Source organism: Colias philodice, chromosome 31, assembly GCF_061535455.1.
Source record: "Colias philodice isolate Cphi_HAF_F1 chromosome 31, ilColPhil1 Martin Lab GWU primary, whole genome shotgun sequence".
NCBI classification, from domain to species: Eukaryota; Metazoa; Arthropoda; class Insecta; order Lepidoptera; family Pieridae; genus Colias; species Colias philodice.
Window position 1 is genome coordinate 2,411,540 of NC_143116.1, and position 27,622 is coordinate 2,439,161.

Sequence of the window (27,622 nt, forward strand, 5' to 3'; positions counted from 1 at the left end):
GAATAACTTCCTAATACTTGAAAGATAGATCATAATCTGAGGTAAAATAAAATTCGTGCTAATAAGTCATCACGTTCTCCAAGTTTCAGCATATAGGCTTACAGTGTCTCAGTTGTTTAAAAAAATATTTAAATAAAGTGTCGTATCCTAGTCTTAAATCTATACTAATAATATAAAGCTGAAGAGTTTGTTTGTTTGTTTGAACGCGCTTATTTCAGGGACTACTGGTCCAATTTGAAAAATTATTGATGTGGTTCCTCGATAAATGGACTATCTGTTAGATAGTCCATTTATCGAGGAAGGCTATGTATCGTTACCTTGCTAATACATACTCTAAGATCATTACGCTAAAATCAACAGAAATATAAAATATACCAGTTGTAGGGAAGCAATAAGGAATTTATCCACAGATTACTCAAACTCATATTATATATTTATTTATTCAAACTAGACATTTTCTAGAAGTACTTTGAGTCCACATTTGAGCCATAGAATTTTGAATCGTCATAACATAGTTTTCCATTTACTAAATAGGTTGGCACAGAGCAAGTAATATAGGTAGATAGTGGGTAGATACATACTACGTATAAACTTTGTGGTATAAACTAATCGCAATTCGCACATGACATTTCAAGCAAATTTTTAAACGTAACTCAATTGTCATTAGTCATTTGTCATCGTTTGTCATCTTGTATCTTGTCGTGCTTGTCACTTGTAGTATATCTTGTGCAATCACTAATCAGTCCAGTTTTTCTATCGAAAATATATTCCATAGAAACAGAATTATGAATGTATTATCGATTGTTCTAATTGAAATTCATTAAGTTTTTTTTTATTTAAATATATACATAACTTCCTGTCAACTTAAGTGCTGCGAATTTTTTCATAACAACACAACCGGTTTAAACATTTTCTTTAATTTATTAAATTATTAGTTATTCAGTGCAGATTTGTGATAGTAATAGGACTATAGTTTTTCAAAATGTTGTCTTCATTATGTAAGTAACGTCTTTGTCTATTTTTTATTTTAAAAATTAAAATAACCAACAAAATATATTAAAAAATATTGTGTGGAATGTCTGTAAGATAACTATGTAACTTTAGATTGACAGGCGGTTTTTGCATAGTAATCGCAGCGCAATCAAGTTATTACAATTCCAAATTAGGTATTATGTTTTTTCGAAATATAAATCAAGTCTAGCACATTTTTAATTAACCTATTATTCTAAAGTTGTGCAATTATATTTATAAAATCGAGGAGTAATGAAAAGTTGTTGTTGTTTCAATTATCTTACAAAGTAGCTTATTTGAATCTTAGAATAAGGACTGGATGATAAATATCTTTAGAGGTTCAAACTCAAACTCAAACATTTATTTATTCAATAAGACTTCTTCTAGAAGCACTTTTGAAACGTCATTACATATTTTTATCATTTACCACCGATTCGGAAAGCAGTATCTACGGAGAAGAACCGGCAAGAAACTCCATAGTTGCTCTTTTAAATCATGTCAGTTTTACAATTTAATTTTACAAAATACATATGTAACATCATATTATATTATAATAATATGCCAAAGAATCTGTCCTGTCGTACTGTCCTGTGGTAATATTTTCAATAATCAACATCTTATTCTAAACTGTCTAAAGTAAAAAAAGAAATACATATTCTCGTTGTATGCAGAAATAGTATTCATTACAAACACGAAATATTAAAAATTATTTAATTAAAATTATCCAAAATTGCCATTCATGAAAGAAGTACTCTAAAATATATTGTTATTTGTTACATAGATAAAAAATAGAAAAAAAGATTGTGCCAAATCTCTAGTTCTCATTTTAAGTTAACAATAAGCATGACCTAAAAGATAACCTGTAATGTTATTACCAATATTAGCGTAGAAAAATTCTGATAAATATGATAGTTAATTATTATATAATTTAATAATCTTGAAATAAAAATTCAAGGACACAATACCACTATTATAAATCTGAAGAGTTTGTTTGTTTGTACTCACTAATCTCATGAACTACTGGTCCGAATTGAAAATTTGTTTTGGTGTTAGATAGCCCATTTATCGAGGATGGTTATTGGCTATATTCTTCATGCTAAAACCAAGAGGAGCTGCACTCACCCGTGTTATAATCATGGTTATATTATACCGCAATATATTATTTATATTGGTACTAGCTTTCCGCCCGCGGCTTCACCCGCGTTTTCAAAGAAAAACCCGTTCCCGTAGGATTTCCGGGATAAAACCTATCCTATGTCCTTTCTCGGGTATCAAAATATCTCTATACCAAATTTTATGCAAATTGGTTCTTTAGTTAAAGCGTGATTGAGTAACAGTCAGACAGACAGAGTTACTTTCGCATTTATAATATTAGTATGGATTTATGGTATTTTCAAGGTTGTTTATACAAAATAATGAACAATTACTGTTCTAAGGCTTTTTATAGTAGTCTTACATTCATAACTTTACATACAGGAGGTATATCACAGAAATTTATTACCTATTACCTAAAGAATGTTTCATTACAGATCGTCAGAATGCAAAGTTATGGCCGCAATTTGTCAGCAGTGTGCGTACGGCCAGTCAGGTGCAAAAACCAAAGACAGCTATAATTATGTTGAACATGGGAGGTCCACAGACAATTGATCAAGTAAGTAATGCTTTAAGTATGTAAATATAATGCTTACTTTTAGCTAAAGTACATTATTAAACATGCAATTATCAGAAACTACTGGTTCAAATTGAAAAAAAGAAGAGCGTGTGTGCCGAGCACATGTGTCAGAAGTGAAACTTCTTTGGCAAGATTTGAAGATATCAAAATCGTCGCTTTGCTCCATGACGTGACGGTACTGCCATGACGCGATTTTGATATTATACTCTCAACGTGCCTAGAGAAGTTTTACTTCAAAACAGTACTTCGTGACGGTAATATTATTAGGGGAATAATAAAACGAGCGACTGAAAATAAAGTGAGCGACTGATTATGAGATACTGATTTAATAACTTGAGCGGTATGAATTTGAGTAATCGACAAATAAACTAAACAAGCAACGAATATTGGTTGATAATAAAATACAGATTGAGCGTACTAAAGGAGGGTTGTGATTAATCCATTTGATATATTAGAATTCTAACTGTGTGATTACATTACTATATGAGCGACTAAATTACTAGTTGAGCGAATAGATTACTAAGTGAGCGACTAAATTACGCTCATCTAGAGCGACTAAAAACACTAGAATAAATTGTTCAAATAGTTATTTGATAAAACTTTCAAAAACAAATTGAACTGATAGTACCTACTCTGTCCATTATAGTATTTTACAAAGTGATTTTTCTACTGCCACTCAGTATAAATAAATCATATGCCAAATAATGAAAATAATACAAGACGTAATTTTGTCACTCAAACAATTAATATTAGGTCGCTCAAATATTATGAAGCTGCTCATTTTGTATTTTATGTAACGCAAATTAATGTTTGTTAGTTGCTGATCTATTAATTTTTCATCGCTCGCAGTCAGTCGCTCACTTAGTAATTCTGTTACCCCAATTAATTATTTTTGTTAACTAAAACTTTAATTTACAGTCACTCGTTTAAATACTACCCATATTATTATTGCGTTTCATCCGTTTTTGTTTTATGTTTTTGTTATGACGATTCAAAAGTGCTTCTAGAAGTCAAATTTAATAAATAAATGATGAGTTTATTTATGTGATCTAACAAATAATATTTTAAACTATTATTCCTCCTAATATTATAAATGCGATAGTTTGTGAGAATAGATGTATGGATGGATGTTTGTCCATTGTTTATGTATTTGTTTGTTTGTCTTGCTTACTCGGGTGAAGTCACGCTGAAAACTAGTAGTATGTATAGTATACCTATATATATAAAAATGAAACTCGTTTTCCTTGGTCACGGCATCACGCGTGAACGGGTGGACCGATTTCGATAATTCTTTTTTTATTATATTCCTTGAAGTACGAGGATGGTTCTTATGTAGAGAAAATGTAAACATGTACCACGGGCGAAGCCGGGGCAGACCGCTAGTGTACTAATAGTAACAAAGTAAAGATTATTCCAAATTTCAGGTAGGAGATTACCTCCACCGTATCATGACAGATAGGGACATGATCCAACTGCCCATTCAAAGCAGACTCGGGCCGTGGATAGCGAGCCGCAGAACGGAGGAGGTTAAGAAGAAGTACCAGGAGATTGGTGGGGGCTCACCGATATATAGGTGGACTGATTTACAAGGTATGTGAAGTCCCGTGTCCCCATAGTGGGGTAAGGGGCAGATCATAGAAATCTAAATAACAAGACACATAGAAGTGCTATAATGTCATAATTCGTATGAAAACCGCTGTCGCCAAAATCAACACATTCAAACCGAAAGCTAAACAGTACACACAAGTAAACTATGCCTTTTATTGAACAGCTTGATTTTAGTGAAAACTAACTTAACTATTAAATTAAGCATTTGAATATGTATCCTAACGCACGAATTTACGGTTTATTTTAGAATAACATCCCTAAGTATATGAGACTTTTTGCTCCAATACGAACAAACGTGATAATAAGAATGGTCGACTGTGTCATTCATTGTTATGTTATTTCGATTACTATGGTGACACTCGTAATACTTGTAAATATTCTATAATTTTAAGGAAAAACGGCATTATTTCTAAAAAAAAATATTTTCCGTTGAAATATTATTCCTTTATAAGTATAATTACAACTTGTGGAAGAATTTCCGCAATGGGAATTGCTGAAACACACCATGTATACACTCATACGTCTCCAGAGCAACTGAACAGTGACGAATGCACTGGTGATGTGAAAATCACCTGAGTGGCGACAAGGTCACGCACGCTTACGACTTCTAGTGTCTTGTTATTTAGATTTCTATGGGGCAGATGCATTATACATCTGTTTCACTGATCTATTTTCTTTAGGGACAAGTAGGTGATCAGCCTTCTGTGTCCTGCCAGACCGAGACGTTTTTTTTTTCTTCGTCTCCACCGGGAATCGAACCCAGGACCCCTTGGTTCTACGCTCACGCGTCACTGTACCAAGGAGACGGTCAATTTCAGATTTACAAGGTATGCAGCCTAGTAAATAGCCTAGGCTGTTGGTTAAATGGCGAAGTTGATAAATATGTTGATAAAAAAGAGCGTGTGTGTCTAGCACATGTGAAAAGTGAAACTTCTTTGCGAAGATTCAAAGGTACCAAAATCGTCGCCTTTCTCCATGACGTGTGGTGGCCATGACGAGACTTTGAAATTTTACTTTCAACGCAAATAAAAATAAATAAATAAATATTACTTATAGGACATTATTACACAAATCGACCTAGTCCCACAGTAAGCTCAATTAAGGCTTGTGTTGTGGGTACTAGGCGACGATAAATATAATATTTAATAAATACATATACAGATAACACCCAGACCCAAGAACAAATAATTGAGTTCATCACACAAATATTTGCCCTGACCGGGGATCGAACCCGGGACCGTCGGCTCAGTAAGCAGTTACTTTACCACTGCGCCAACCGCGTCGTCACGTATCATATTAGTATAGTCGTAGAACACATATCAGTATTTTAATAAAATATAAAAGCCTATAAGAGCTAGCGCGCACGAGCAACTTTGTCTCCGCAACTATTTTGTCTCCGCAACTATTTTGTCTCTCCACCCATGGGCTAGTATGAAAGTGCGCGCACGTAGCGACGCAACTCCCCATACAAATTGATGGGAGAGACAAAATAGTTGCGGAGACAAAGTTGCTCGTGCGCGCTAGCTCTAAAAGTTTTTATCAACATTTTTGTCACTGTATCTCCAAGACTTGATAAGTAATATATTTTTAATTGTCGTTTTTGAAGTATTTTTAATATTTCTCTTTCAGTGAACTATCAGTGACTTGATACATTATAAATTTATTTTTATTTTTTCTATTTTTTTTTCATAGGAAAGCTCCTAACAGAGGCGTTAGATCAAATGTTGCCAGCGTCCGCGCCACACAAACATTACATAGCGTTCAGATATGTACCGCCTTTCACGGAAGAGGCTTTGGAACAATTGGAGAGGTAAATCCTACTAATATTATAAGTGTGAGCATGTATGTATGTTATATCTGTGTTTGTTACTCTTTCACGTAAAAACTACTGGACTGAATGAAACTGTAATTTCATTTACTTGGAAAGAAATAAAGACAGTTAATATTTAGTTTTATACAATTCAAATGCTTTATAAATGAGAAAAAAAAAATCGATCCCTCCTCGTTTTCAATTTTTTTTTATTAAAAAATTGGTAGTCTACATAGGATGTGTTACACTTGATGCGAAAAGCTTCAAAAAAATGTTTTTTCCTAATTAGAAAAAAATACAATAAAGTCCCTTTTTTATTTTCAGCGATGGAGTAGAAAGAGCGATTATTTTCTCACAATACCCACAATACAGTTGTGCTACAACTGGCTCCAGTTTGAACGCTATAGCTGACTTTTATAAAGACAGGTGAGTTAGTCTATACTAATATTATAAAGCTGAAGAGTTTGTTTTTTTGTTTGAACGCGCTAATCTCAGGAACTACTGGTCCGATTTGAAAAATTATTTCGGTGTCAGATAGCCCATTCATCGAGGAAGGCTATAGGCTATATATCATCACGCTAAGACCAACAGGAGCGGAGCAATGCGGGTGAAACCGCGGAGCACAGCTAGTTTTGATATAAACATGTCACATTTAATCTATTTTGTCTTTTTAGTTCTCTATAAATGAAAAAAGGGGAAAAAATATTTTTTTTCTTTTAAGCTATTACATAGCTTCTATCGCGGGCCTTGAGCGCGGGGACCGAATCGAGAAATTCCGTAACGAAAAAACCTCACGCTCCCCACTCCGACGGACGCGGAGGTGTGGCTTGAAGGCATAGCATGCAATAGCTTTACCGCGGCAGTCCCCGAGTGACACACGTCTTTTTTTTGCAGGAAACGACCGAACATCAAATTCAGTATGATTGAGAGGTGGGGTAATAATCCCCTACTCGCTACAGTATTTGCGGAAAGAATTAAGGAGAAGCTGTTACTGTTTGATGGCAGTGTACGGAACCAAGTTATGATCATGTTCACTGCGCACAGTCTGCCCCTTAAGGTGAGTTATTTTATTATATCTACACTAATATTATAAAGAGGAAAACTTTGTTTGTTTGTTTGATTGTAATGAATAGGCTCATAAACTACTGGACCGATTTTAAAAATTCTTTCACCATTCGGAAGCTACATTATCCACGAGTAATATAGGATAGGTTTTATCCCGGAAATTCCACGGGAACGGGAACTATGCGAGTTTTTCTTTGAAACCGCGGGCGGAGCCGCCGGCGGAAAGCTAGTGTATTAATAATTTTTGATAACATGTATGTGTAGAAAAGTATAATTAATTTTATGCGAATTTTTAAGGGATAAATAACCAGATGAAGAAATTATAAAATTTTAAGCGCTAATTATTGAAGTGAAACTTCTTTATCGGGGTTGGAAAAACATTTAGTGTAACATTTTTTCGTTACGCGTGGCATTTTTCCGTTACGCGCCATCTTTTTCTTATCCCTACCACGCGTGATTCGACGTATTTCTGTAAAGTTGCATATAGTAAATTATTTTTTGAAAATAAGGTCATAAAGAAGTTTCACTTCTTACGTGTGTACACTAGTACACACACACATTTTTTTATAATCATAAAACTATCCGTTTAAATATTCCACATATTTTGTCGTTTTCTTTTCTCCTACGTTCTGCGTAATATTATTTGCTTACAATTTTTTTCTAGAATATAATCATTCATATTAAAAGCCTACAACTAACATTTATAGCATTCAAATGCTTTATAAATATAATTTTTTATCGCCTGGTGATGGAATTTTTCCTCTTTTTTAAAAATTTGTCATACTATTATAAAGGCGAAAGTTTGTAAGGATGTATGGATGTTTGTTACTCTTTCACGTAAAAACTACTGAACCGATTACAATGAAATTTAGCACACATATAGAGGGTAACTTGGATTAACACATAGGATAGGTTTTATCCCGGAAATACCACGGGAACGGGAACTATGCGGGTTTTCCTTTGCAAACGCGGGCGAAGCCGCGGGCGGAAATCTAGTTTGTCATATTTTTGTCACCCTTTGCTTTATTTTTAGCACAGACAGTAATTCGCATCAATATTAACTCATAGCAGTACTAAATAATAAAAAGCAAAAATACTGAAACCCAACTACGACAAAAAACGGCGCTGAAAAAGTATAAAACAAGATTTTCAGAATACTGAACTGAACAAAGTTGCTAATGTAGTTGCAAGTAAATGGACACAGTAGACTCTACCAAGATGCATTCGTTGTAAATTGACAATAATGTCATACAATATGTATGCAATATTCCACTATGTAGAGATAAATTTTCATGTTTGGAAAGGCGTAGTCACACGTTACATGTACCTATCTACCGTAGCACTTTGACAACATTTTTACATAGTGGAATATTGCATACTTCAGTACTACTACTACCCTCCTTTTGCTTTGTCGTAGTTGGGTAAAAATATTATGGAATCAAATAAATTTACTGATTTGTTCAATTTTTTCTAACTTCAGGCGGTATCCCGCGGCGACACATACCCGCACGAAGTGGCCGCTTCAGTATCGGCAACTATGGCGAAGTTACAAGTGCCGAACCCACATAGATTGGTTTGGCAGTCGAAGGTTGGACCGCTGCCGTGGTTACAGCCTTATACTGATGATGCTATTAAGGTAATCACAAAAAAAGGTTAAAAAACTGGTCGCTATTTGTCACATTTACCCTGGTAAAAGTAGGTATAGGTCGCTATTTGTCACGTTTACCCTGGTAAAAGAAGCTAGAGGTCTCTAATAGACACATTTACCCTGGTAAAAGTTGTTATAGCTTGGTATTTAGTGCCTTTACCCTAGCAAAAGTAGGTATTAGGTCGCTCTTAGACACATTTACCCTATGTAAGTAGCCGCTTCAGTATCGGCAACTATGGTGAAGTTACAAGTGCCGAACCCACATAGATTGGTGTGGCAGTCGAAGGTTGGACCGCTGCCGTGGTTACAGCCTTATACTGATGATGCTATTAAGGTAATAACAAAAAAAGATAAAAAAAACTGGTCCCTATTTGGTGTCTTTACCCTGTTTAAAGTCGATAGAGGTCGCTAATAGACACATTTACCCTGGTAAAAGTAGCTATAGGTCGTTATTTGGTGCCTCTACCCTGGTAAAAGTAGGAAGAGATGGGTATTAGGTGTGTTTACCTTGGTATAAGTAGATATAGATTAGCCAACAGCGAGTCGAAAGATTGACATGTTTGTAGGCTTATTTTGTTTTTTAAAATGACTGCAAGTCAATTTAAAAATCACAAGACATGTTGTACATAATATTGATGTTTTGCATTAAAACAAAACATGTATTATGTGTCTTTCTAAAACACACAGCGTTGGTGAAGAAAGCTGTCTATGAATCCTATATATCTCTATGAAAAAGGGTCACCTTACCGAATATCGATGGATCTTTCACCTCACTAGCAAGAGCGCGTCCCTAGTATGTCATCTGTCATCGCCAATTTGACATCACCTTTGAAGCGCTGTCATCTGCCTCTGCCGGCATAGCATCTTCATCAGCAAGCAGTAAACTGCAACGCTGTGTGTTTTATTCGACACATAATACATGTTTTGTTTTAATGCAAAACATCAATATTATGTGTCTTTCTAAAACACACAGCGTTGGTGAAGATGTGTTTGATATCTGCTGGTGAAGAAAGACATACAAACGCTATGTTGAAAATAAATTATCTTGTTAATATTGTAATACCTAAGAGTATTAACAACTTAAATTTCATTCCTTTCAGAATGTTAAATGAACCTCTTGTATTGTAAAATAAAGTTATATTTTAAATTCTAAAAACAATACAAGGGGGTTATGTAGCAACAACAAAAATTGTTTTTCTTTCATGTAAGAACTAACCATATATCCTCTAAATTTTAAATTATTCTCCTCAGATAATCATAAGCCAATACTAATGAACTAAGTCTTAGAACCTAAGAACTGATTTATTATTTCTCTGTATCTTTGAACCAAATCAAAGTTCAAATAATAAGATAAAAATAACATTTTAAAAATTATCACTCAAAGGAAGATCAATGTCATCAAGGATAAACAATGGAGCCTCTAAGGCTAAATACTACAGTAAATAACATCTGTATATAAAATAACTATAATACCAATGTTAACACAACTCTACCTTAAGCTTTAAGCATGTTTGTTACACATTGATCATTACTTGGATCTTAAATCAATTACAATTAATTAAATAATTAATTAAACAGTTTAACAGTTCAATATCGCGTTTTAAATTCAACTTTATCTCTTAGTTCATAAAGATTAAATTTGTATATTTTCTTTCCATGATAGTCTCGTGAGGCCGCATCAATGATAGAGTAAACACATGACTCGATTATTTGTCTTGATCATATCGCTAAACTTACCTTAAAGTAAACCAGACTCACTGGCACTGGCTAAATTGACTGATTGACAGTAAAACTTTATAAAGGACTGTATGGTCCTTCCATTGCCTCAACAGGTTGGTGCCCTTACCACCTTCTTGAAGCCACTGCTGGACAGGGTTGCTACTGTCTTTAAGATCTGGAAGGACCTTATCTAGCCAGACATAAAGGTTTGTGTTGCAAGCTTAAAGGGTCCGCCCCTCTATAGATAAGAATCAATTATCTACTTTTAAGACTGAAAATCAGTCCTTTGTTACTTGAACCAACCTTTCCACATGGGTCACTGGGCATATTTATGTGTCTGGTTGTCCTCACAACCGACCCCTGATGGATAATATGTTGTTGTATCCATTTTATATCCAAATTCAGGTCAGGTTATAATCTTATTTTGCTGCGATAAAAAACTCTATTTTGAGATCTTCAGAAGTCATGTTCATGTCATGAGCTTCTCGGCCTGACCCCAGTAATAGCATAAGAGCTCCTGAGAGAATAGGGTCAGCTTGCTTATGATAGACCTAGGCTAATTAAAATTAATTAATTTAATTTAATTAGCTAAATAGAATCTCTGTGTACTAGATTACATGCATTCTTCTTTTTTTTTTTTTTTTTGCATTATGAAAGTCACCTCCTGCTTGGAGGATCATATGTTGGCACTGTGGAGGGGCACCACTACCTAACTGCTCTTTCTCCTTTGCTCTATAATGGGCTTTTTTCTCCCCCCCCCCCTTTTCTGACTGAGCAGTTGGGGGGTAAGGCCATTCACCAATGGTCTGAGTGCTCCTGACTTCCGGGTCAATAACCATATATGTATAACCATAATAGTCAATAACCATAAGCCATCTTTAGGCGCTTGACATCGAGTTGCGGAGAAATGCCCGTATATTATTATTATTTATTATATTAACCATAAGCCACCCTTGGGTGCTATGTATCTGCCCGGGTCCCGGGGTGCGAGGTGCGCTAGTACACTTGGAGGATTATCCTTGGAAGGGAATATTCAGCCTAGGCGTCAGCTCCATCAACGACTGCAGATGTCGCATAATTCGAAGCAGGCTTTGGCAAATATGCCCTGGCACTAAAGCACCTCTTTGGATAGCGGAATGGACCATATCAGGAGCCTCCGAAATATATTTCCTGTTGCACAAGGTAGGAGAAGCCACTCCGGTACAGGTAGATTTCTTGAGAAGCAATCTAAATCAAAAGCCATTTAGGTGTTCTGGAAGCGTGCCAAGAGTTATTCTCAACTTCTCATCTAGGTACAGTTACTCAGTTGTGAGGGCTAAGAGAGTTAGCAACCTTTGTATGTGGGCGACCAAAGTCTGATTGGTTGCTTGGGCTACAGGATGTGCGCCCCTTTCAATCTACTCAGAAGCATTTTTATTGCATACCTATGGTACACTACATATAAGTCAGAAATTCTAAGGCCAAGTCCCCTGCTTCCCTCTCCATTTCTCTGACAGGTAAGTACTGTTCAGATGTCCTACTCAGCCCGCATCCGCGGTATCTGTAGTTAGGAAGTGACAAACTTGTTCTTTTACAAAGACTATGACATTTCTGTGTATGTTGTCTTTTCCACAGCTCGTAAGTCTTGTGTAGCATGTAGAGGGAAAGCCTTTCTCTCTTGGTCTGCTGTGCGCGAAACTCTAGAGAAATACCTGGAGGCGACAACTGTACAGTCCTCTCAGTGTTAGATGTCTAGAACTGTCTGCAACTCTTATTTAGTGCAAGACATGGTCCTCTTAATGACTACCACAGTATGCTCTATCTTTGAAGCCTTTGGGACTAGCAATAACACAGACATTTCTATACTATCACACATGAGGCACAAGTATCCAGGTTTACAATGTACATTTTGTAATTGATGTGCCAAACCTGCTTTCCCAAAATCTCTATGGTCTCCGGGACCTGTAAAGTTAATTGGAACAATCCTTGTAGACAAAAAGATAATTGTCTAACTAGAAGGCTGTGGCTCATTCTGTGGCTTTACTAAAATCTCCATGGTCTCCGAGACCTGTGAAGTTAAATTATTAGAATAATCCTGATAGTCTAACTAAATCAGAGGGCTGTGGCCCTTTTTGTGATTGGAGTGCCAACCAAGCTTTACCAATATCTCCATGGTCTTCGCGACCTGTGAAGTTGAATTGGAATAGTTCTGCCCATCAGGCTTTACCAAAACCTCCATGGTCTCCGCGACCTGTGAAGTTAAATTGGATTAGTCATGGTAGACCCAAAAGATAATTGTCCAACTAAACCAGAAGGCAATGGACTTTATGTGGCTGTAGTGCCAATCAAGCTTTTCCAAAATCCTCACAGTCTACAAGACCTGTGAAGTTAATTTTGTAACGGTCTCAATAGACCAAACTTAATAGCTTAAATAAAACAGAAAGAGGGCACCTCTAGCTTGTAGGGTCTCCGCGACCATTTGAAATGGCTGCAATATGCAGGCAGAAAATAGGCCAATGATGCCTGATTGTACAAGCCAATCCTGGCCTTGGAAGAATCTCATTACTGTTACCAATGATGTCTAATTTTACAAGCCAATCCTGGCTTTGTAAAAATTTAATTACCGTTATAACCTGTGATATGTATCAAAATTACCTGGTTAATACCTAGGTGTTTAGGTGTCTCAGATTGAATATCAACCTGGCGGAGCCATCAGCTCTTATTGCCAGAAGCATATCTGAATGTAAGTATGGCATATATTTTTCTGTGTCTTTCTGGACACTCAGTTCTTTCAGCATAACCATACTAAGCTAATCATGGCTAAGGACGCCTTGTACATATTTTCAGTACATATTTTTGTAGAAGATACAAATAAAAAATACCAAGATTTTGGTTACTTTACTGTTGATATTATAAAAATTTTATCACGCCTGAGTGTTAATTTTAAGGCAAGCTCTTTCACTTAAGTAAGAAAGGAACTAGATAAACATCATTATTATCGGTAACATTATAAGCAAGAATGATATCATTCACTGTTCGGGGATATGGTAAATATGGGTCCTTGATGATGATAACGTATATAAACATATCTACATCTCCTAATATGCAATGTCTATTTCTTATGATTTTTCAATACTTATTCAAATAAGTACCCATAGAATCAAAGCTTATTCTGGTATCAATTGACTATGAAAACACGCTCTTTATGTTAAGAATTATTTACCATAAACTAGGTAATCTCAACTTGTAGTAATCAGTACCTCATACTGAAAATTGTGTGAGACCGTTGTTCACATTATACATTCTATATCATATCTTAAGTAATGTAAAATCTATATGTGACATGTTTGATAAGTACATGATAGATATGTAAATTATATTATAATAGTTAATTAATAATTTCTTCTCTTTAGAATATTGTGATAGACAGGTTTTGTACCTATCTAAAATATAAGTACCTCTTAATTGTTTTGAACTAATTGTGTAGTAGTGGGCACTAAGTAGTAGGTACTCACTTTTGTTGAGGTAGTTACAATTGAATGGTCAAAGTGATTGAGATACCTCACTACCTGCTGCTGGGGCTCGTTAGTCATAGGGGATCACGGTCGATTCCATAAACCTAAGTACCTTCTACCTAGGTAGCCTAACGATATCTCACAATTCTGGTTAAAAGCAATACTTGACACAGTAACCAATGTGCCTGTGTATGATAAATAAACCCGATGATAATATAGCGATCTCACTATAGGCATGCATTGTGTTTTATTATTAATTACCTACATCTAAATATTGATGTATTTGTGTCAAATACTGTGAAAATATGTATGCCACGTGTTGCATGGAATTCTATGCACGAGTCCAGACATGTTATGACAAGTCTGATTGTACTTACGGAATTTCTCGTCTCCCGGTCTCTTGGGCAGTGACGAACCATTGCTTCTCTCGTCCTCCGAGGACGAAAAAGAGTTCCCGCCACTATTATACATACCAAAGCACCGGTTTTCGAATTTTCTTCCGACAACGTGGTCTTTTGTGTTTCATATTGGAACTAATTCCGTTCCTAAACCAATTACTACTAAAATTTAACGCTTTATGTGTTTTATTCAGGTAAAAGTAACTCAATCTGATCACTTTTACTAGAGATAAATACTAATTATATTCTGCGCGATGTTACTGCGCACGAATTCATAAACGCTATGCCGGCAGAGGCAGATGACAGCGCTTCAAAGGTGATGTCAAATTGGCGATGACAGATGACATACTAGGGACGCGCTCTTGCTAGTGAGGTGAAAGATCCATCGATATTCGGTAAGGTGACCCTTTTTCATAGAGATATATAGGATTCATAGACAGCTTTCTTCACCAACGCTGTGTGTTTTAGAAAGACACATAATATGTTTTATATATTTTTTCTTTCTTTGTATATATTTATTATTTTTAATATATTTTTTTTATTTTTACAGGCGTACGCAAAAAAAGGCGTGAAACACATGATCCTAGTGCCTATTGCGTTTGTGAACGAACATATAGAAACTTTGCACGAATTGGACATTGAATATTGTGACGAAGTCGCTAAAGAGGTATGTTTTTTATTCGATACTAGCCTTCCGCCCGCGGCTTTGCCCGCTTTGTCTAAACCCTAATAAATCTATACTAGTAATCTATACTAATATTATAAAGCTGAAGAGTTTGTTTGTTTGAACGCGCTAATCTCGGGAACCAGTAGTCCGATTTGAAAAATTATTTCGGTGTTAGATAGCCCATTTATCATTTCACTAAGACCAACAGGAGCAGAGCACTGTGGGTGAAACTGCGGAGCACAGCTAGTATTAAATAATTATGAAGATTTCTTTAACACAAAAATATTTTTCGTAAATGATAATTTTTTTTAATAATTTTTTGTGATTTTTTGTGATTTTTTTGTCTTTTTCAGGCGGGCGTAACACAAATAGAAAGGGCGGCAGCACCAAACGACCATCCAACTTTCATAGCTGCGTTAGCTGACGTTGTAGCGAAACACATCACAACCGGGCCAGCCGTTTCAAGGCAATATCTGTCTAGGTGAGTATATATTTATTACTTATAGCGTTTTCAGATCTTACAAAATACAAAATAAATATAGTATCTATAGTGTTTGCTAATATGTTACCAAGGTAGGTATATCATAATTGGCTTATCATTTTCTATATATTATTTGCATAAGTGAGTGTTGAGACAAACATATTTTTTTAAAGAAATTGATTTGTAAATGATATGATTATTATGAATGCAATTTTTTTTATATTCTTAAATAATGTTGTTTTTTTAATTTTCGCATATTCTCGCATTAAACAAAAACGTGATTTGCAATGTTTATCACTACATAGTATAAAACAAAGTCGCTTTCTCTGTCCCTATGTCCCTTTGTACGCTTAAATCTTTAAAACTACGCAACGGATTTTGATGTGGTTTCTTTTAATAGATAGAGTGATCCAAGAGGAAGGTTTTAGTATATAATTTATTTATTAGGTTTTAGACAAAGCGGGCGAAGCCGCGGGCGGTAAGCTAGTATTTTATATCCAGATGAATGGAACCCCTGGATATGTTCTGTTTAGATTATCTGTCAGTAAAAAAAAAACAAATAATGTTAAATAGGCTATCTGTCACTTTATCAGCACATTAAACTTATAATAAAACTAGATTATGGCCCGCGGCTTCGCCCGCTTTGTCTAAAACCTAATAATTATATACTAAAACCTTCCTCTTGAATCACTCTATCTATTAAAATAAACCGCATCGAAATCCGTTGCGTAGTTTGAAAAATTTAAGCATACAAAGGGACACAGGGACAGATAAAGCGACTTTGTTTTATACTATGTAGTGATGTAATTATTTTAATTTTAAATTATTTCAATCCGTTGCGTAGTTTTAAAGATTTAAGCATACATAGGGACAGAGAAAGCGACTTTGTTTTATACTATGTAGTGATGTATTAAATTTTAAATTAATGTTTCAGGTGTCCACACTGCGTTAGTAAGAGGTGTGAGTCTTCGAAGGCATTTTATAAGGATTTTTGTAATTTTGATTACAACGCTGAGCCTCAAGTCACAAAAGTTTAATAAATAATTTAGACAATCTCTCTTTTAATGTAGTTTTTGGATTTTTTAAATGCTTTTATATGTGGTTAAATTATATGTATTATTAGATGAATTTTGTATCAGCTATTCTTTTGTTATTTTTTTCAGTTGTTATTTTTCCCAAAGTTTAAACGTTTGGTTAACTTTTAAAATTGTCAAGTGGGAAAATAGCCAAATCAGTCCAGCAATTCTGTATATGTAATATGCCTGTATTAAATACTATACAGGGTGTCCCACTGTTGGTATACTAAGCTCAAAGGACGTTATAGTTTTGCATACGCTGAGTATGTAAAAAATACCTTTTTTTTTTAATTTCTTTTTCAAATAGATGAATTCTTAAAACTCTATTTGTACACCCATAAGTCATAACAAGCAACCCGCCCAACTTTGCTACCAGCACGTGACCTATCGTTTAAGATTATGTTTTCATAGACAAAATGCTCACATTAGCGAAGCGGTATATGCCGGCTGCGCGAAGTTAGAGAAGAAAACATGGATTTTCAGGAAAAATTTAGCAAAAAATTTTTGACGTAATTTTGTTGTTTATGTATTTTTTACGTGATCAGTGTATGCAAAACTACAAGTCCCTTCGCGCTTAGTATACCAATAGTGGGACACCCTGTATATGTATTCATGTAATATAAAGACGATGTATGATAAAATTGGTCGTGTGAAAGTGATGGGCTATCTGGGACTTAATCAGCAAGTAAAACTGCCAATTAATATTCCATAATATAATAAATATTAGCATAAATACGAATATTTATCCTTAATTTTATAATTCATGTCTATTTGCATTTTTTATGTATTTAAATGATATCGCATTTATATAATTATACACAAAATTTTTATGAAAAACGGTCAAGCCGTTTTGAAGGAGTTTAGTTACAACATTGACAAGAATAAGTCTTGAAATTAATTTGGTACAAAATAAATATACTTTTAAACTACAGTACCAATGATATTATAATTAATATCCTTATATTAAACAGTAGTTGATATTATAAGTAAAAAGGTGTAGATAGGTTACCAACACAACATTCGATCTTCAAACGGCACACACGCACACACGATTAGATGTCAAAGTGAGATGGCATGATTCAACTGTCGAGCGAAAAAGAGACAACAAGTATAATGTGGCTAATTGGCCACATTTCGTGTCACTACCGGGAGGGGTTATCTAGACCTTATAATATCATTGATATGTTATATAAAATTATATATATAATGTATAGTATAAGTTACTTTTTAAAATTAGTTGTGTTTTTGTTTAAATAAATGGTTGTATATTATATAATGTTTATTATTTAGTGTAAATATGGTAATGGTTTAATAAATTTTGTAGTGTATTGCTGTTGTTTTATTTTACACTAGCTGCGCTTCGCGGTTATATCCACATTGCTCAGCTCCTATTGGTCTTAGCGTGATTATTATCTTAATATCTTAATACTATTATAAAGGCGAAAGTTTGTATGGATGTATGGATGTATGGATGTATGGATGTTTGTTACTCTTTCACGTAAAAACTACTGAACCGATTACAATGAAATTTAGCACACATATAGAGGGTAACTTGGATTAACACATAGGATAGGTTTTATCCCGGAAATCCCACGGGAACGGGAACTATGCGAGTTTTCCTTTGAAAACGCGGGCGAAGCCGCGGGCGGAAATCTAGTAGCCTATATATAGCATTCCTCGATAAATGAGCTAACACAGAAATAATTTTTCAAATCGGACCAGTAGTTCCTGAGATAAGCACGTTCAAACACACATTCAAACTCTTGTGTCTTAGATATAACTTAACCTTCGAATAAAAATGTGTTATGTTGTTTTATATTCACAAACATAGTAACTAGTGACAATCGTTTGCGTAATGCTTTTCACTTAGTATTACCTAAGTGATGCTTACGTGTACTAAATAAGTAATAGATAGAACTTATGTTGTAACTTAAACCTATTGTATCGTGGAGACGTAAGTATGCGTATCTAGTACTAATATTTTACGTTAAAAATATATTATAACTGTTTGTAACTATAAAACAAATATGTATTGTACATAAAAACTTAAACTAGAGTGTGTGTGCGCACGTGTTTTTTTGTGGGTACATACACAAATAATATAATACTTACAAATAATCAATAATCGATCAATCAATAATCGATCGATCGATCAATCTATCAATCAATAATCGATCAACCAATAATTGAACAATCGATATATCGATCGATCATTTAATTAATCAATCGATCAATCGATCAATCAATAATCGATCAATCAATAATCGATCAATCAATAATCGATCGATCAATTGATCAATCGATCGATCGATCAATCAATCAATAATCGATCAATCAATAATCGATCAATCAATTATCGATCAATCAATAATCGATCAATCAATAATTGATCAATCGATATATCGATCGATCGATAATCGATCGATCAATAATCGATCAATCAATTATCTATCAATCGATCAATTAATAATCGATCAATCAATAATCGATCAATCAATAATCGATCAATCACTAATTGATCAATCGATATATCGATCGATCGATAATCGATCAATCAATAATTGATCAATCGATATATCGATCGATCGATAATCGATCAATCAATAATCGATCAATCAATAATCGATCAATCGATCAATCAATAATCGATCAATCAATAATCGATCAATCAATAATCGATCAATCAATAATCGATCAATCAATTATCGATCAATCAATAATCAATCAATCAATAATTGATCAATCGATATATCAATCGATCGATAATCGATCAATCAATAATCGATCAATCGATCAATCAATAATCGATCAATCAATAATCGCTCAATCAATTATCGATCAATCAATAATTGATCAATCGATATATCGATCGATCGATAATCGATCAAGCAATAATCGATCAATCAATAATTGATCAATCGATTTATCGATCGATCGATAATCGATCAATCAATAATCGATCAATCAATAATCGATCAATCAATAATCGATCAATCAATAATCGATCAATCAATAATCGATCAATCAATAATCGATCAATAAATAATCGATCAATCAATAATCGATCAATCAATAATCGGTCAATCAATAATCGATCAATCAATAATCGATCAATCAATAATCGATCAATCAATAATCGATCAATCAATAATCGATCAATCAATAATTGATCAATCGATATATCGATCGATCGATAATCGATTAATCGATCAATCAATAACCGATCAATCAATAATCGATCAATAAATAATCGATCAATCAATAATCGATCAATCAATAATCGATCAATCAATAATCGATCAATCAATAATTGATCAATCGATATATCGATCGATCGATAATCGATTAATCGATCAATCAATAATCGATCAATCAATAATCGATCGATCAATTGATCAATCGATCTACCGATCCATCAATCAATTATCGATCAATCAATAATCGATCAATCAATTATCCATCAATCAATTATCGATCAATCAATAATCGATCAATCAATTATCGATCAATCAATAATCGATCAATCAATAATTGATCAATCGATCAATCAATAATCGATCAATCAATAATCGATCAATCGATCAATCAATAATCGATCAATCAATTATCGATCAATCTATCAATCGATCAATCAATAATCGATCAATCGATAGGTAAAGCTTGGAAAACTCTTTTCAATCGACATCCTTTATAACAGTTTACAACCTATTCTTTGACCTACGGAAAATTTAAAAAAGAAATCGATCCTTATCCGATTATTTCATTATATTATAGAACTTTATAATATTAAAGTAAATATATTGTTTCCGCCTGGGATCCAACAGTGAATAGTCGTGTCCGTGCTAAATTTTTACTTAAAAATAAATTAAAAGTGAATTTAATAAATCAAGTGAAATAATAGGAGCGCATAAACAGCGAGAGTTAGCTACGTGCATCTTCAAGTTTACGTTACGCATTGCTGTTGTCCTGGTACTCCGTGTGCGTGCCGGCTACGTGTTAGAGGACGACGCATAGTGAGTGTGTCTCAATTTTTGCCGTGCAAAAATCTAATTTGCGCACGCGCTTCCTACTTAAGCCCCGCCTTAGTCTACTGCTCATTAACGCTGGTGGGCGGAGCCTGCATCCTTTTACTATTGGACTAATTACTCGAGACGATTATAGCCCCTCAGTCATTATTAATAAAGGTCAAATCATACATATATAGTTTTTATCATCCTAACTGTACAAAATGAACCGGAAAATAACTCCCGAAAATAAAAATGCATCTACAAGTACAGTCCAAAAGGACCGTAAAGGTTTGACCCGGGATAATGTTGAAATCCATGAATCTATCCTATCACTGCGAAATGAAATCAAAGAGATGTTTGGAGTTTTCGAATCGAGGCAAAATAAACGTCTAGAACTCATTGAAAAGAGTATTTCGGAGATAAAAGATATAAAAAAACATTGTACAAGCATGGACCAACATAATAAAGAAATAGAAAAATCATTAGAATATATTAGTGGGCAATTGGAATCATTGCAGAGTAAAATTGAAGGTCTGGAGGAAGTTAAAAAAGAGCTGTCTAAAGAAATCCATTTAATCCACGAAAAGTGTGAAGTCTATAACCAATTCTGTATTAAAACAAGTATTGAAATTCGAGGAATTCCACATCAAAAGGAAGAGTCTAAGGAAGGGTTGTATAAAATGGTACACTCGTTGTTTAACTCATTAAAATTAGACTATCATACGTCGGATGTTCGAGACGTCTATCGGCGATTTAACCGAAACAATAAAACGTCATCCCCTCCATTAATTATTGAGTTTACATCCACTTTTATTAAACTCAAAGTTTTGGAGACTGCAAAAAAGCTGTACAAGTCTACACAAATGCAACTAAATTCAAGTCATCTCGGATTAAATTCAACATCAACCATATACATATCTGAATTATTAACAGCTAAAATGAAACGATTATTTTTTCTGGCGAGGGACTTTGCTAATACGGAAAAGTACAAATATTGCTGGTCGAGTAACGGCCGTGTGTTTCTGCGCAAAGCTGATGGTTCTCCTCATATCCACGTAAGAGATGAACAACAATTAAAAAGTCTTACTCAATGACTAATAGCACAGACTACTAATAGTAATAATAATATATTTTGGTTTTTCTTATGCATGTATTATAAAATTGATTAGTGTTAAGTTAAAATACGTTAATAATTTATTTAATATTCAAAGCTTCAAATGCAATTATAGTTTTGCAAATTATATTGATTGTATATTTAATAGAATACCGTTTGTCACGTTTCTTAATAATATTTCTGCAAAATATTCTGTATCTAAGGTTATTATCTATTTTGAATTTATTTTTGCTTATGAAATTATAATATTTTTCAGTGAGTTAATTTTTATACGGTGTATCATCAATTGCTTTCCAAGGGGTCGTATAATTAAGTTTAATGTAATTCTATTCATCAAATGTATATTAAGTTGTTATTTACCTAAATATGAAATTGTTGTCTTGAAATTAATTGTATGTATGGAATATTTACAATATAGTAAAATTATAATTGAGAGCCGTCTTAAATGTATAAATATTTTACCTATTTCTTACGCTTTCACTTTTCCACATTTACATTATTCAAAATATTGTATATTGTGTTGTTTACAAGCATTTATATTTAACCTTATAGGTGTTTATGTAATTGACTCTTACTCACTTACATATAATTCTGACAGACACAAATTTAAGTTTTTAAAATTGAACAATATATTATATCAAAGATGTTGGTTTCCACATAATTATTATTATAAAAGTTAATGGCTAACGTAAACGTAATGGATGATATAGACCAGACGTGTTTTATTCCGTTCTGGCAAACCTTCGAGCCTGAATCTTGCATCCGTTACTTTGGAGACGTCAATAGACAGTTCACAATGATTACACAGAACATAAGAAGTATACGTAAAAATATCGGCTCATTTGAATTATTTCTAGATCGTCTTGGCTATCAACCGGATGTCATTGTACTTACAGAATGTTGGATTGATGACACATTCGGGGGTATCAATCTCCCTGGTTATATCTGCGTGTATACAAAAAAATGCTACAACAAAAGCGATGGTATTGTAATATATTATAAAGCTAGCCTTAGCATGGTTAAAATATTGGAACCGAGTTTTCGTAATGGGACATGTTTAATCTTAGAAATAAACCCTATTATCTCTATAACTTCAATCTATAGATCTCCTTCTTTTACTTCCATTTCAGATTTGTGTAACTTTTTGGACCCTTTGGAAAGTGTGTTAAAAAAATGTACAACTAGCAATAGAATAATAACTGGCGATTTGAACCTAGATATTACAGATAATGGCATGTCTATCTATTCTGAGCAGTATTTAAACCTAGTGACCCAATATGGTTATATACCTGCATATAATGTACCAACGAGATCGGGGAGCTGTCTTGACCATTGTATGATAAAGTCACGATCACAGTGCAAAGCAGTTATTTGCCATTCTGATATTACTGACCATGATACTGTCTTATTGTCAATTAGCCTAACAAACTCAGATAAGTGTTTCTCGAATAGTATGGACATTTTAATTAAATCGAAAATTGATCACAATAAATTGCAAGAGTCAATAGAAAAAATGGACTGGTCCACTTTATATAACTGTGATAATGTTGACATGGCTACCGAGATTTTTATTGACTCTCTTAATGATCTCATTTCACAAAATTCAACAAAAATAACTACTAGTAAACGTAAAATAATATTTAAACCATGGTTAACCCCTAGCTTATTAAAATGTATGAAAAAACGTGATGCTTTACATATGACCACAAAAAAATTCCCTGACTCTGAATCACTTAAAAATGAATATAAAAAATACAGAAATACTTGCAACAATTTATTACAAAATTTAAAAGATGAATATGATAGACAGGCTATTCAAGATACTAGTAAGGATAGTAAAAAACTATGGAGAACTGTTAAACGTATATGCAAAATTGATGATACCAAAAAATCTCATAATGAACTTCTTAACATCAAGACTAACAATCCTATAGATTCCCTTAATACAGTAAATGAGTACTTTTCAGAAATAGGTGAAAAATTGGCCACTAAAATTTTAGACAATCTGGATAAATCCGAAACAGAACTAGCTCGAACTTATACTAACTTAGCAAAAAGTCCATCAAACTCACTTGCTTTCACACCTTCCGATCCTTCAGAAGTAGTGAAAGTCATCAGTTGCTTAAAAACAAACTCCGCTCCGGGAATGGATGGCATAACTAATAAAATTCTTAAAAATTCCAAATTATCTCTTGCACCACCCATTTCTTCTATAATAAACTTAAGTCTTTCATCCGGTACTTTTCCTAGCTGTTGCAAACTTGCTAATGTCTGTCCAATTTTTAAACAAGGTGACCCTGTTACACCATCTAACTATGGGCCAATCTCTCTTCTTAGCTCACTATCTAAAATTATAGAAAAAATAGTAAACAGCAGACTGATACGCTTTCTGGAGAAGGAAAATATATTGTCACCGAACCAATATGGATTTCGAGCTGCCAGATCCACGGAGGATGCCATCACATCATTGGTTGATTTTATTGTTGGTAAATTAGATAGTGGTTACAGGTGTGCTGGCGTTTTCCTGGATCTGGCAAAAGCATTTGATACTGTTTCTCGCAAAATTCTACTCAGGAAACTTGAGTGTGCGGGGATTAGAGGCTTACCTTTGGAATGGTTTTCCTCATATCTATCTCAGCGGTTACAGCGGGTAAAGATAGAAAACTACTGTAGTGATTTTAAATCTATAAATTTCGGTGTCCCACAGGGTAGTGTTTTAGGTCCTACCCTTTTCTTGGTCTACATTAACGACTTCTGCTCATTGAACATGCTTCAGGCTCAAGTTTTTGCCTTCGCAGATGATACTGCTGTTATATTCTACGAGCGCGACTGGGCTGGAGTCGTTGATGTAGCCCAAGCAGGTCTACAAATAATGGCAAGTTGGCTGCAAAGTAACTTACTTACCCTGAATACCGACAAAACAAAAGTTGTTTGTTTTCATATAACACAAAAAACGGCACCTGTGGTAGATATGAGGTTTACCATCCATCACTGCAAAGTAGGAACACCAATATGCTCGTGCCCTAATCTCCAAATAGTAGATGAAATCAAATATCTCGGTGTCATAATTGACAGGAAACTAACATGGGAGAACCAAGCACGTGCCCTAAGCTCCAGAGTTCGCAAACTCATGTACATATTCAAACTATTAAGAAATGTGGCTGATACAGAAACGATACGTATTGTGTACACAGCGCTGTGTCAGTCTATTCTGTGTTATGGAATATGTGCATGGGGTGCAGCTTGTAAAACCATACTGCTGAGGGTGGAAAGGGCACAAAGGGCGGTAATAAAAGTGGCATATAAAAAGCCCTTCCGATTTCCAACAAAACAATTGTACCTAGAAACCGGTCAGCTTAGTGTACGGAAGCTATTTTTAATGGCGCTCATTTTAAAATTTCACAAGTCAGCTGCTAGAACCATAAATAATCCGGAAAGTAGACGTCTTACATGGAAAGCTCCTACCACTCACACATCTTTTGCTCATAAGTTCTTCTCTTACCTGGGTCCTTACTTATATACTAAAATCAACATTAAATTAAATATTTTTAAAATGACTAGATGGAAATTAAAAAAGTCCCTTAAAGTATGGATGCAAGGCCTTGACTATATTCAGACTGAAGAGTTTTTGAAATTGGAAGCATGAGACAACTAGAAAATTATTTACAATATTGATGTACACACACACACACACACACACACAAACACACCTCAACACACACCACACACCACACATGAACACACACTCGCATGTTTAAGTTTGCATTGAGTTTAATTATAGTAGTTAGCATGAATTTATATATTTTAACGAATTTATATTGTTATTAAGTATTTAATAAAAATAAAAAAATTGTTTTGTATAGAAGATTTTTAATGTGATAGTTTATTTTCTTAGCATAAGGATTAAAATGTACCACTGGAAGATACTTGTTCCCACGACACAGGGAATCCTAGTGTGGGAGCAAGGGTTTTCAATTTCTATGCATCTTATATTTTTTGGAAATAAAGATTATTGTTTATTGTTATTGTTATTGTTGTTTACAATATTAAATAGTGAATGGATATGAATGTGATTTTTGTGTCAATTTCACGCAAAATCTACACAGTCGTTTTGAATAAAATTTGCTATGCATCTTGATTGGAATGAAATAACCATTGGCCGTAAATAGATAACACGTTCCGTTCTAAATTTCTGATACAATGTTTATTTTATAATTATGTAATATTATGCTCATCTATCTATACTTTCTATAATAATATTATATCTAAAGCTGAAGAGTGTGTTTGAACGCGCTAATCTCAGGAACTACTGGTCCGATTTGAAAAAAATAGCCCATTTATCGAGGCTGCTATAGGCTATAGGCAGTAGGCTATATATACATACATATATAGCCTAAAGCGCGATGATATTATCATCGCGCTATAAGACCAACAGGAGCGGAGCCACGCGGGTGAAACCGCGGGGCGCAGCTAGTATTATATATAATTATTTATTTATAGACAAAGCGGGCGAAGCTGCGGGCGGAAAGCTAATTAATAATAACATACAGATGTTAAAACCACAGGTTAAAACGCATCCAAGGCTGATATTTACTAGGTAGGTATATGGCTTTTAGATAACTTTTTATGAGTTGTATCAATGGTTGTATGAAGAAGGAAGCTTTTATGTTTTATAAATATATACTTCCTGTATACGTAATATTCGCAAGAATCGTGCATGTATCATAATATTAATCAATCTTCACAAATCAACCATTATCACTTTAACCCTTAATAAGCCATGGGGATATTATTTTCCCACCTCGGCATTGCCCACAAATTAATTATTTTTGTTTGTATTTTTAAAGATACGGTAAAATTTAAGGAACGCACCTTAAGATAGATAGTTCTTTTATTTTTTTTCTAGCAACACTTCTTTCTAAACGTCAACTGTGAATGTCAGTAGACAATCGAAGTAAAAAGTTCATTAAAACGACCGTTTTTTCCCGAAATTCAAGATAGTTTTTGGATCTACGCCCAGAAAAATTCCTGTTAATATGCAATTGTTTATAATTCGTAAAGAAGAACGTGTTATTTATCAAATATAAACAAAATAACGTACGAAAGCTGTTACTTTGGGTTATTTTTTCTAATTTAAAAAATGGTGGGAAATTAATACCCTGTAGCCGTGCATGAAATCTTCAAGTGGGAATATATTTCCCTTTATCCTGTAAGGATACCAAGTAGGTATAAAAAGTAAAAAGTTGAGTAAAGTAAAAAGTAATTTAAAAATTCATACATATTCAATAAATAATAAATTTAATGATGCATTTTTATTTTTTGTCCCTGTGTTAAAATCGACGAATAAAGGCGCGGGCAAAAGCGGCAAAAGTGGGAGATTATTTCCCACATGTATGTTCATGGATATAGGGAAATAATTTCCCACAAAACATAACTTTTAATGGTTATAGGGAAATAATATCCCACCGCCAAAAAACCCATAAGCTACCCAATATTTTACTTTTTAATATTTTACTGTTTAAACTCGATATAACCCCGTACTGATGTATTAAAATAAACTTGTTTGAAGTCATGGCCGATTAAGGGTTAAAACTCTTTCATTTTTAATCAAAGTAAAAAATTACTGTACGTTGACCGACAAGGTAAACCGTAAAAAATGCATCAAAAATTTACCTGCAAAAGCTTTCTTGTCGTGTTTTTTATTACACGCATCCGACTCTTTCTAACTAGACATTTTCGTATGTGTAAGAGAGAGATAGCACACTGGTACAATCTCAGGGTACAATACTGTCATTTGACAGCTGACATTAGAGTGAAGTCAGTGACAATCGACGTGAGTATTGATAATTTCA

The 27,622-nt window shown here is 34.0% G+C and overlaps 1 protein-coding gene across 1 annotated transcript; it reads left to right on the forward strand.

The window, feature by feature from the left end:
- Positions 1-718: 718 nt before the first annotated feature.
- FeCH (ferrochelatase, mitochondrial) lies at positions 719-17,977 on the forward strand. Its single transcript, XM_089713942.1, has 10 exons — positions 719-998; positions 2,541-2,662; positions 4,108-4,273; positions 5,984-6,101; positions 6,426-6,527; positions 6,996-7,158; positions 8,647-8,802; positions 14,976-15,092; positions 15,446-15,573; positions 16,508-17,977. The coding sequence occupies exons 1-10, from the start codon at positions 983-985 to the stop codon at positions 16,608-16,610; spliced, it is 1,191 nt and encodes a 396-aa protein (XP_089570068.1). The 5' UTR covers positions 719-982; the 3' UTR covers positions 16,611-17,977.
- Positions 17,978-27,622: the final 9,645 nt, after the last annotated feature.

Excerpts from the sequence above, each read along its gene's own strand:
- FeCH (XM_089713942.1), top strand. Across the intron at positions 4,274-5,983 it reads TAGGTGGACTGATTTACAAG|GAAAGCTCCTAACAGAGGCG; the intron begins GTATGTGAAGTC and ends TTTTTTTCATAG. Across the intron at positions 7,159-8,646 it reads CGCACAGTCTGCCCCTTAAG|GCGGTATCCCGCGGCGACAC; the intron begins GTGAGTTATTTT and ends TTCTAACTTCAG.